This window comes from Hyperolius riggenbachi, chromosome 4 (genome assembly GCF_040937935.1).
Source record: "Hyperolius riggenbachi isolate aHypRig1 chromosome 4, aHypRig1.pri, whole genome shotgun sequence".
Classification (NCBI taxonomy): Eukaryota; Metazoa; Chordata; class Amphibia; order Anura; family Hyperoliidae; genus Hyperolius; species Hyperolius riggenbachi.
This window is the reverse complement of record NC_090649.1, coordinates 92,744,083-92,756,338: the sequence shown is the minus strand read 5'-3', so window position 1 is coordinate 92,756,338 and position 12,256 is coordinate 92,744,083. Positions and strand designations below refer to the sequence as shown.

The 12,256-nt window shown below is 45.2% G+C and overlaps 1 protein-coding gene across 1 annotated transcript; it reads right to left on the bottom strand.

The window, feature by feature from the left end:
• Window positions 1-674: 674 nt before the first annotated feature.
• Window positions 675-11,899, bottom strand: ODC1 (ornithine decarboxylase 1). The gene is made up of 11 exons (XM_068280303.1): window positions 11,696-11,899; window positions 10,230-10,376; window positions 9,990-10,133; window positions 8,517-8,690; window positions 8,257-8,429; window positions 6,915-7,049; window positions 4,287-4,452; window positions 3,171-3,333; window positions 2,958-3,073; window positions 1,937-2,151; window positions 675-1,133 (listed from the first exon to the last, which is right to left on the bottom strand). The coding sequence occupies exons 3-11, from the start codon at window positions 10,089-10,091 to the stop codon at window positions 995-997; spliced, it is 1,383 nt and encodes a 460-aa protein (XP_068136404.1). The 5' UTR covers window positions 10,092-10,133; window positions 10,230-10,376; window positions 11,696-11,899; the 3' UTR covers window positions 675-994.
• Between the last annotated feature and the right edge of the window lie 357 nt (window positions 11,900-12,256).

Sequence of the window (12,256 nt, the reverse complement as noted above, 5' to 3'; positions counted from 1 at the left end):
ATCACAAAGCCAGGCACCTTTACTTACCTGGAGCTTCTTCCTGCCATAGTGGTCACTGTCCCTCACACTGTCAGGTTCAGAAGTATCGCCCAACCCCTGGGAAGTTGGCATCATCTGCGCATGCATGGGCACAGTATGCCCTCAGTGACAGGTCAGTGTGGGTGCACATGCACACAGGAGATGCTACTTCAGAGCCCAACAGTAAGACCAGAGCTGTGGCAGGGGACAGAGTGACCACTAGGGGCTGGAAGAAGCCCCAAGTAAAGGTAGTTTACTTTGCCTTGTATGTCCTTTAACCATTACACTATCCAGACTTGCATGTGCAGGACAGACTCCAACAATTCCAATTGAGGGCCTGTTTCCACTACACGCAGATTGGATGCAGAAAAACTGACCCCAATGAATGCCTATGGGAAAATCTGCATCAGAAATATCGCGTTAGTGGAAACAGACCCATAGGCATTCATTGGACTCAAGTTTTTCTGCATACAATCTTCGTGTAGTGGAAATGGGGCCCTAACTCCGTAGCCACACCAGGCATGGATGATCCCAAACAGGAATGGGTGGAAATACTGTCATTGTAACAGACACGCATTTACCTGTCACGTCATCCATTCTATCCACGGTTCCATGCAAATACTCCATTTCGAAAGACATTTTGAGAGACACATTGGTTTGGTTTTACCCAGACTTTATTTGTAAAAACGGATCAGATGACCTTTCTGCCAGTACACAAGCTACAAATGCTTGAGGGGCAGCTGTACATCTTTATAATACAACTGAAAAAAGGAATAAAAAGTTTTTTGAAGTTTCCATAGGAACAGATACGTGACCTCCCCATCTCACAGTCATCCATTTTGTTGCATTAATGCTGTATGCGCCAAGAAAACATTTAAATAAAAAAAAAAATGGTCCCAAAACTGAAGTCTAAACAGTACAGTAAAATCTAATAAGCTACAACATAAATAAAACAAAATAGATATATTAAAAACCCTTAAACATTGACGCTTGCAGAATTGCAAGCAGAGGAGGAGAGCTCCAGTCCACTTTCCCAGGCACAAGAAACGTGAAGAGAATTCAGCTCTGACACCTCAGGAACAATGCCATGTTCTTGGATGGTATGCATCAGTTGCCTAGAGGCAGAGAGAAAGGATCAGTTTTAGGTCTACAGAACAGTGTACAGTTAGGACATTCTATGAATCATGGAATTGTAGACATCAATATCCCCTTCTACTGCCACCACCTCCTGTTTCTCATCTGATCTGCACGCTTGTTCAGCGTCAAGTATAGAGGCATAGGAGCAACAGGACAGCCAGGCAACTAATATGGTTTGCAAAAACCACAGCAGCTTTCATACCCACCACACTTCAGGTTAAAGGAAACCATATGCTGAGAGCGCACTTACTCTTGCGCAGACTGGCCATGACTGACAGAACTAATGGGACCTGCAGGCAGCAGAGGCTGGGGGTGTGGGAGCAATCCATGCAAATGGGGCTGGAGGAAGCCCCAGGTAGGTTAAATTTTTATTAGGTCTCTGGTGTACTTTGAAGAGAACCTAAGCTGGAAACATACTTACCCAAGAGGGAGGCCCCTGGATGACCAGCTAGACAAGAGAAAGCCCACTATACAGAGCCACATCTGGGTGCAGTTCAGATGCAACATAGTATTGCTTCTGGGCAACACCGCATGTCAAAGGATGACACATTAGGTTAGAGCCTTCCCTAAATGCTGTGGCTTTAAAGTTTCAAGCAACTGAAGTCATAATTTATAGGACTAGATCGCCTGAAGCCAGTCATCAATAAGGAATGTTGATGTGGTTTCAGCTTTGGAATGTTCTCTATGTAAAACACACAGAACCTATATAATATATGACACGCAAGCTACAAACCCCCACTCAGTTTTCTGAATTGAGTGTTTATATAGGTTCCCGCCTTACCAGTATGGCCTTGACATCACATAGTAGAGAGTTGGTCGCTGGAATCCATTGAATGTTGAAGATGCAGCCACGGTGTAAGCGCCCATGTTTTCAAACAGCATCCAGTCTCCAACCTGCAGCTCTGGTAATTCGTGTCTTTCTACAATGCGATCCAGCCCATCGCAAGTGGGCCCCCAAATGCTGCTCGAGTAGAAACGCTCATCTGGTTTGGGCTTCTGAAATAGAAATAGCAAGATTTAGACCATCCTCTGTACAGCAAACACATTGAAAGGTTTCTAATACATTTAGAACACACCAAGTGAGCATGGTCTACCCCTGCCCTCCACAATAGCTGGTTAAGCCAATTCGGCAGTACACCAAGTTACCCGTATGGAACACTGATCCTGACCTGCCGCAATATGTAGGGTTAGACAAATTTGTGCCAACTGCTTAACCACTTAACGACCGCCTAGCGCCGATAGGCGTCAGCGGGGCGTTAGTGGTATAGCATGGAAACGGCCGATCGAGCGGCCTTTCCATGCCAGTTCATGGAGGCTGCCTCCGTGAACAGCCGGAGAGCCGCCGATCGCAGCTCGCCAGCGAACTAAACAGGCGGGGAAGAAATCCCCGCTGTTTACATCACATGGCGCTGCTGCGCAGCAACGATCACTGCAGAAAGCCCTGGTCCTTAAGTGGTTAAAGGACACATCTAAGAACACACACACACACACTTTAGTGTATATTGCCAGATCTCTCCATCCCCCACCCCTTAGTGTATATAGGCAGATTCCTCCCCCTCCCTTTAATGTATATAGCCAGACCTGCTCCTTTAGTGCATATAAGCAGATATATCCAGCTCCCCTTTAATATAAGTCTGGTCTTATATACTTATGGATGTCACATCTAGTAACTGGGTATCAGGCTGATCTGAGCAGCTCCGATACAGACATGGATCAAGGTCTGGCTCATATTCATGGAATACCTTTACACTGGATATGCCACATGCATGTGCTATGCAAGTCTCAGTAATGTGGACACATACCTTCTGAAGGATGGGCTTGACATGTGCATGGTCATACAAGATGCAGTTGAAGGAGCCATAGACACCATCATTTACATAGTACATGAGGGTTTTGTCATTGGCAGGATCATCTTCATCTGTGGGGAAATAAAAATATTTAGATACATTGGACTAGCTCTGAGACAGACCAATGGGCTCTGAATCTAATCAATACATTTATTCTGTGTTACGTACCATCAGAGCCACTCTGCTCAGTCAGCATAACCTTCTTGGCAATAATGTTCACAGCCAGTGTGAAGGCTGATGCAACATAGTATCTTCCAGGCTCTGCGATAATTGTCACTCCGGAGTCAGCAGGGAAATACTTATCCAGGGCCGGGTTTATCACAGATGTCACCTAGAGAGGAAAACAAACTGTCAGCTGAGCTTCCAGTATACAGCTAGTACCATCATTGCATGCACTTCCAACACTGGAACAGAATAGCACTACAAATCTCTGTCATTGAAGACTACTGGGTAATCTGGCATTTCTAGTGATATGCCAATTCAGAGATGCACTTTAAGTGAACCTCCGGACTAAAAATCTACTCAGCAGAACTGAAAAGGCTTGGTGTTAACAGCATCAGAACTTTGTTTTTCTTACCAAATCATTTTTAGCTAAGCTCCACCTATCAAAGAAAACTGCCTGGGCTTTTTTCCCTGATGCTGTGCAAAGCATGATGGGATTTCCTAGGTTATTCACATTGCCTAGCAAGCAAAAAGATGGCTGCCCTCAGGAAATCAAACATTTGCCTGTTTTTAAAGCAGGGTGGGTAAGGGATATGTTAATTAAAATAGGTCATAACTAATGTAACTTATGTTTGTTTAGGCTGAAGTTACTCTTTAAGCTCTGCATCAGATCAATAGGGATGGTCAATGAGAAAATTCTAGGTTGAAGCAGGATTATACTATGAACCAATGGACTTCCACCTTGGTTGTGGCATCATTGGTCCATTTTCACACTGCATACTTGCAGACCAAGGATTGGTTCGTTTCCAAGCTTATGTCAAACAGGATCAAAGCAACCAGGATAGCTGTCTGCAAGAGGCAACTTGTGTAACTTTATTTCATCTAAAATGGCAGGATGTCACCTAATAGTGGTTGGTCATTATGCTGAGACCTTGCTATAACTATGTACAGTGGGGGGAGGTTGTACTAGCAGTGTAGAAACAGCAATGCATCTAGATGCTGCAGTCTTTGCTATACTGTTTGAAAGAATACAATTTTATAACTACAAAAAGAGTTAAGTCACTGACATGTACTCTGGACATACAAAGTCTAGGATCTTGTGTTCCAAGCAAATGTTTTTACCTCTTCAAATTTCAGCTTGACATCCTCTGATCCAGGGAAGCCACCACCAATATCCAGTAGATTCATGTTGAACCCAAATTCTGCTCCCATATCAAAGACACAGCGAGCATCAGATACAGCCTGTACAAAGGTCTGTGGGTCAGTACAGCCACTGCCAACATGGAAGCTATAGGGGGCAGAAGATAAGTCATGTATAAATGAAAAGCAACAACCGTGAAACATACAAAAAAAACAAAACTCAAGCCTTGGGTAATGACCCAAGAACAGGTTATGGCTTTAATACTTTGACATCTAGTTGCTACTGCAGTCAGCTATGACATCAGAATGCTACTCTAGTCTGACACTGCAAGATTCTAATCTGATGCACTGAAGTAGGTTGGATATTACATATCACATTAAAACCACCATGTAACTGGATAGTTTAATCCAAATTGTGAAAGAATTCACCATTAATCCCTGCACAGTTGGACTGACAGAGGACCAGCTCTGAGCCAATCATACTCTATGACAGAGTTCCAACCCTGTCCTCAAGACCCATCAACTGTACAAGTTTTGCAGGAAACCACAAACATTCACAGGTGAGGTAGTGTCTGAGCCGTTTACCTCTGAGGGAACTTCATTTAGCTCCATGAAGTTCATCTTTAACATCTTACTAGGGCTGCACGGTTTTGCGGTTTTAAACCGAAACCGCGATTCACGTGCAGCCGATTTCAGGATTGTCAGTAGCTTCGGTTTTGGGAGCCACTGATTGGCAGAAGCTGCAACTAGCAGTGAATATCTATGATTGTTAATGAGCCGGGCAGCAGGGGGAGGGCGAGTCCAGTCCAGAGCAGCACACAGCGCCACCAATAGCTAGATAGAGTTGGTTTGACGGAGGCGGTAGGCGGAGCTGTACAGAGGGTGGTACAGAGTGGTTGGTGGTGCTGCTCTGGACTGGACTCGCCCCTCGCTGCCTGGCTCATTAACAATTGTAAATATTCACTGCTAGTCCTAGCTTCTGCCACGCCTCCCCCTTCCAACAACATGGGGGGGGGGGGGCGCAGTGATGCATGATTATATTTACATCAGCTGGCCCCAGGAACTGCCGGGAGGGAAAGAGGCAGAGCCAGCGCGTTAACAGCAGCTGCTGAAAGTGACGAGAGCTAGCCAGGAGGAAAGGCAGCGCTGTAAGGTTAGACTATTAGGAGGGGCTCCGAACTCTTTCCTGTCCTGGCACCCCTGAGCCCCGCACACAGATGTCTCCCTCTGCACACTTGCTTATAGAAGCAGTGATGGTTCAGTCCCTCTCCTTACACTTCCTTAATGCCGCAGCACTGGTGTTCTGTCTCGATGCTGCGGGTGACGGTCTGAAGGTAATAGATCACCCACTCCTACCCCTCATTGCCCTTCTCCCATTCCTCAGCCTTCTCTCACTGTTATTTATGATACTCTGCACTTTATTACCCTGCTGGAAGCTCTGTGGCCAGATTAACAAGTTCTCGTACACAGTCCGCCTCAATTGTCATCAAAATGCTCTTTATTTATAGCAGGAGCTTATACTGGGGCAACTATACTGGAGGCGCTTACTTGGCTAAACTATACTGGGGGCATTGTGAATTTAGTGCTAAAGCTCGATTTTGAAGAAAATGTGAAGAAAAAAAATAAAATCGTGCAGCCCTACATCTTACAATATTTTGTTTGAAGATGCTGCACTCCTTTTAAACTTAGCAGTTCTGCCTACTGAGGTCCTGCAGTATGGCACAGGGAGCAGTTTTTATAGTTGCCTGTTGCTGGGGCTGAACTGGCTTCACTTCCACCATCAGGTGGCGCTGCACTGCTGACACCATCCTCAGAGCTTATAAGTCAGAGGAGGATATAAGTATTGCTAAGAGTGGAAGAGAAGCCACTCCAGCATCTGACAGGTAAATAGGACTGATGCCTGTTCTGCATAGCCTGCCAGGCTGGGGAAGGCACGCTTTCCCAGCAGCAGAAATAAATAGCCCTGAAGCCAAATTAAGTTTGACTACAGTTAAAGAGAGTCTGAAGCGAGAATAAATCTCGCTTCAGACCTCATAAACGCTGCTATAGCGCGGCTTAACGGGGGTCCCTTCACCCCCAAATCCCCCTCGATACACCCGGGGAGCGCTTCCTGGTTGGGGCAGGGCTAACCGCCGCAGCCCTGCCCCACACGCGTCTGTCAGCGCGTATCTCTGCCTCTCCCCCGCCCCTCTCAGTCTTCCTTCACTGAGAGGGGCGGGGGAGAGGCGGCGATGCGCCGCTGACAGACGCGACTGGAGGCAGGGCTGCAGCCGTTAGCCCTGCCTCCAGGAAGGGAAATTCTGCGACCTTTCTACGACACACTTTTGCGGGGGGTGGGTTGGGGTGAAGGGACCCCCGTTTAGCCGCGGGATAGCGGCGTTTTAGCAGGGGCACACGTGCCCCTGCTATTTATGAGCTCTGAAGCGAGATTTATTCTTGCTTCAGAGTCTCTTTAAGGGTACTTATATGGTTTAGTTCAAACTCTTACTGCTCTCAGTATCTGAAAGATGTACAAGTACTGTATCTGCAGAGTCAATGTTACACCCAGGAAGTGCCCATTCATGGAGTATCAACTTCATTATAGATGCCTTGATAGATTGTATATCCTACCTTACGCCAATGATCTCAACATTCAGTTCCTTGGCACGCTCAAGGAGCAGCCTGCTTGTTTTAAGAGTGGCGCCAAACTTCACGCTAAGGCGGCACACTGCCTTGGAGTCATCTGTGGCTATACGCAGGACAAGTCTGGAAGACAAAGACATTCAGTCAGCTCTAGAGAAGGAATGACAGCAATCATTGCAGATGAATGTAAACTATGCACAAAGACAGGAAACAGGCTAACTGATTCGATCTGGTTTCAGTTAGAAGGCACGCTTGCTAGATTAGCCAATTATAAATATATAAATTCACCAATGGCAATGAAGAATGGGGACACAAACAGTTGCCAATTGTCAAGGGCTGCAGTGTTAGAGACACTGAAGCAAAAATAAACTTGTGATATGATTTGTATGTGTAGTACAGCTAAGAAATAAACCATTAGGAGCAGAGACAATCTAATATGGTTTCCAGTACAGGAAGGTTTAAGAAACTCCAGTTATCTATGCACAAGAGTCAGAGCTGCACAACTGTCAAAATTACAGAGAGCTGTCTTCTGAAGCTTCTCTCTAGTGTCTGGCACCATGTTTTTTGTAGACAGTTCAAAACTGAAAAAACCCTGAAAGTAAAAAATAAGAACATTTTCTTTGCTACTAATGTTCTAGTAATTATCCCTACTACACAACCAATTCATCATGATTTTTTCTTCTCTTCAGTGTTTCTTTAAGCCCATTTCAGTGTCTAATTATTGGCCAATTACGGTCTAAATGTTACCACCCCCCACATAGCATGATGTTTTACCTACACAATATACTCATGGTATCCAATATTTGTTGATCCTCCTAGCACATGGAGGTAAAAAGTGGTCAGATTGACCAATTATAATTGTGTGTACCAGGCTTTAGACCAATATCACTTTACACACATTTATGCCCATATGCAGCGTAATATGTTGGTGCTTAATAAAAATCTGATCATGGATCAATGGAAATGCTTGCGCATCGCTGTGCTGGAGCCTCTGCTCCTCTGCAGTGTGGGCATATCTTCTGACTAGGTCTCCACTGGAGAGAAATTGTCACTTGCATACCCCAATGTTGAACCCTTCCAGGCAGAAAAACTGCCTCGTTATTTGTATGTTGGGAACTGTACAAACATCTAACATGAAAGCCACACACCTGAGCAGTTTAAAATGTTGTGCCAACAGGTGCCTGGACAAATCTTGTCAACAGGTTGCCATTTCTGGATTGAGGCAAATGTTAATTGTAACCACAGCTTGAAAGTGGATTGGCAAAGTTTTTTTTAGTTGATATTAGTGTTGCGATTTAGATAGATTAATGGGGAAGAATAAGTAACTTACTTGGCATTGGGGTGGTTCCTGGCCACTTTCATCAGTTCCACCTCGCTGTCAAAGGTCATTTTCTCAACACCACTGCTGGCAGCATATTTGATTTGAGAGACTTGCTTGCATGGATTTGCATAGATTATCCTGTCTGGTTTCACACCAATGCTCTGAACAAGCTGAATCTCAGTCTGGGGAGAGCAGAGATGAAACGTAAGCATCCTCACAGAAAGCAAAAACTGATATATAAATAATGTATCAGCCATTGATATGCATACCTTGCTGGCACAGTCAAACCCCGCCCCCAGGGTGGCAAGAGTCTTCACAATGGCCTTGCTGTCATTACATTTAACAGCATAAAATGGAGTCACGCGTGGGAGTGCTTTGTACCACCGGACATGTTTCTTGACAATATCGCCAAGATCAGCGACATAAAAGGCATCTTTATCATCCTGAGAATGAAAAAAAAAAAAAAAAAGCGCAATTTAAAAAACAGGATGTTACATTATCTAAAGCTGGTTTTATCATTTTACTACCACTCCCAAACTCTAAATGGATTATGGATACCCCATGACCAGCTACTGCATATACACGGATTTAATAAAAGTCAACTCTGCACAAGTCTCCCCAAATATTTGACCCTCCTAAGATGGATTTTTTTTTATCTTTTTGATTACTCTAGTATAAGTCTAGGAGTATACAGCTGCACTGCATACAATCTTGCAGCCATTAACCCCTCCTGCCCCCCCCCCCCCCCCCCGTTCAGCCAATAACTCCTTCACGCTAGAGTAAGAAATAGTGAGTAATCCAGGTGCTGTGGGTGCCATTTTTACACCCCCCCCCCCCCCCCCCCCCCATATCTTCAGTTTCAGGTGAAATCAAAGACCTGGCACAAGCATTAACAGATATATGAAGTCTGTACTCCAATTCTGCACGTGTCAGACCTAGTGGAACCAGCAAGTGATGCCCCAAAGGTTGCAACTGTATTGCCAAGACTAAAGCATTAAGGAGTTTTGCTGTACTTCTACTTGCATTTATATGGCTTCTTCAAAAGTAGAAATCCTCTCACCAATCTCCCTCCCATGTGTATTGTATGCCACTGGTCTCTTGCTCTGAGCTGCAAGAAGACACTCCCCACAAGTCCTGCGCAGTGTCCTCTACCCCCACCAGGCAGTGTACATGAGCACCCCTGATGCTATGTGACATCAGGGATGCGGATGTATGTTGCTGTCTGGTGGGAGGGGAAAGAAGTGGACACCGCACAGGACTTGTGGGGAGTGGCTTTGTGCAGCTCATAGCAAGCACTGCATTAATGGAGGGAGATAGATGAGTGGGTAGGGGCACCATGCAGCTGAAGGTGTGCCCCTTACCCAGCTATTAATGCTTGAAACTGGGTCAAGTATACAAAAACCACAGGAAAAACATTAGCCTAGTTGCAAGTGAGCTAGAACTAGGTTCTGATAGAGGCAGGTCACTGTGTCATTAGCAACTCAGCCTCAGACCTAAAAGCATAGGCTGCCATGCACCCTCCCAATCTAACCGGTTAAAGGGGTGTGGCCACAGCAACTGTTAACCCTCCCTCCTGCACAGCCACCCCAGACTGTGCAAGTATTTGATCCCCAATGAGGTGCCTTGAAAGGGTGTGTGGCAAGGTTGGAGTGTTATGGTTTGTCGGTAGGTAGGAAAGGGTGAAACCTCCTAGGATAGGCACTAAAGTCATTAAGGCTAAATTGGTTTGACTAAGTACTTACAGAGAGAGACACCTCATTGATTTTCTGCTCCAGGATATCCCGGGCAGTGAAGCCTTCCTCAAGGAAGCTGAAGTCAAAGTCTTCGTTGCTAAAGCCGTTCATTGTCTCAAGGTCAGAATATCACAACACAAAGAATGCAACAAACTAAAAAAAAAAATGAAACAGAATCATTTAGTCAAAAAGGCCTAAACATGCAACTAAATCAAGTGAACAGCCTTTCATCCCCAACAAGGTACTTACATGGACAAGTGAGAGATGGGGTTTATTTCAAGGAGGAACTCAGCTTTGCACCCAAGGGGGCTCTCCGGTGAAATAGAAGCCTGGTAAGTATAAGACAAGCCCTACTCCCTCAAAGGAAGTTTTCTTTGCTGCTGTGCTGTCGGTATTCTGCAAGGAAACAACGAAAGACCAGTTATAATCTCCGAATCCATCGGGCACTTCTGCTAGCTAGTTACATTAGTCATGAGGAAATCAGGGAGGAAAAAGCCTAACTAGGGCTTCTGCGTCATACACACCCAGCCCATCGATGAATGACTAGGCAGGTCCAAGAAGCCAGCCGCGTGTCACTGCAGCTGGCAAAGAAGGTGGCATACAAGTAAAAACCTCACCCAATCAGCAGCAATGCCGGCTGCAACGCCTGTCCCATTGGTTAAAGATATGCAGCCCTCCGCAGACCCAAGATTACGCTCCCAGCATATGGGATCTCAAAATTACTAGTCATGCTGAATACAGCCATAAACCCCAGTAATCAGAAAGTAGAACTATACAGACCGCTCAAGTACAAAAACGTATAAACCATAATTCGCTGCAACAATACTGAATTTGCCTAACCGGACTGAAAAAGGACACGTGTGCAGATCTGCAAAAAGCCATTAACCCAAAGGGAGGAACAGTCCTTCATGTAAGGTTACCAGCAGGGATGTAACATAAAGCACATTTTACAACCACTAAGTTTCAGCTCAACTAGCAAATTAGTATCAAATTCCAGATACAGGCACTTTCCCTATATGCTTGTTACTCAGCGGTATACAGCAGCTGACAAGCCAACCTCCTCCTAGGCATATGCTCTCCTCACAAGGATCACCTATTTAAATCTTGCTAGAGTGGCCATATAAGCTTGTAAGACCACATCTATGGACACACTTAGCACAAGTCCATCACAGGATATAACTGAACAGCATGTTCAATATACACAATCTACTGATCTCATATCTATTCTCAATCAGCTGATCTCATATGCCATACACATGAAGCAGGATCATAGTAATATGGGTAGCCCACAGCACCATAAATGGAGACAGTAAAAGTGCATACACGTACAAATTTTTAATTGGCCAATTTTATTACTTCCATGTAATATCTTACCTGCACCATCTACTCATTGGATTCAAAATCTGTTGGTCCTCATACTACATGGAGGTGGTAAGATTGGCAAATTAAAATGTGAACACTCCTAAATTTCAAGCAGCCCATCCCCCACTCTGCCTCCAATCCACGTGTCTCGCTCTAGCGCTGCCTGGCCACGTTTTATCAGCCAGATCCAGCTAAATATACTGGAACTGGCATCTAAGGATAGACGGTACTAATGTGAGATCTAAGTAAAGACCTCCTTCCTTATACAAGATATACAACGTAACTTAGCAGCATCTATATAATGAATCAGATCACATCCATTACAGAAATATCACAGAGAGCAGAGAACTTACCTTAAAAAGCATTTACGAAAACTCTACCCATCGAGGAACCAAATCCTCAAACACAAAAGGGAAAAAGAGAAACCGCTGCGAGCAACACAGAGAGCTGAGAGTCTCGGCAAGCTGACACGAATGAGTGCAGAGCCGGCAGCCGGCGCCTTTTATAGCGTTGCTCTGGTTGCCTTAGCGACGCGCCAGCTCAAACCAGCGCTGATCGGTTTGCTCCGGGAAGCGCCCCAACCACGTTTCGCGCGCACCCTGGCCGCTGGTCCTGCTTGTCTATTGTGACGTCAGCGTCCGGCCGCGCTTGTGCCGCCCCCCTGTGCTCGCTGCTGACAGCCTGCCCGTCCGTTAGCGTTTGAATCTAAAGCGGCGAGAGGCGGCTGATCTCATAATATTACAATACTTTATCAAACAAACTAGTAGTAATATACCGCTATGTATATAATGCGCGTCCCCGGCTGAGCCTCGTGGCGTCACTTTCTAACTTCAATTCTGTGTTTTTGTCATAAAAATTGATATTGATAAATATTTGTTTTTGTCATATGTTGATAAGTATTTCTGTAACAGACC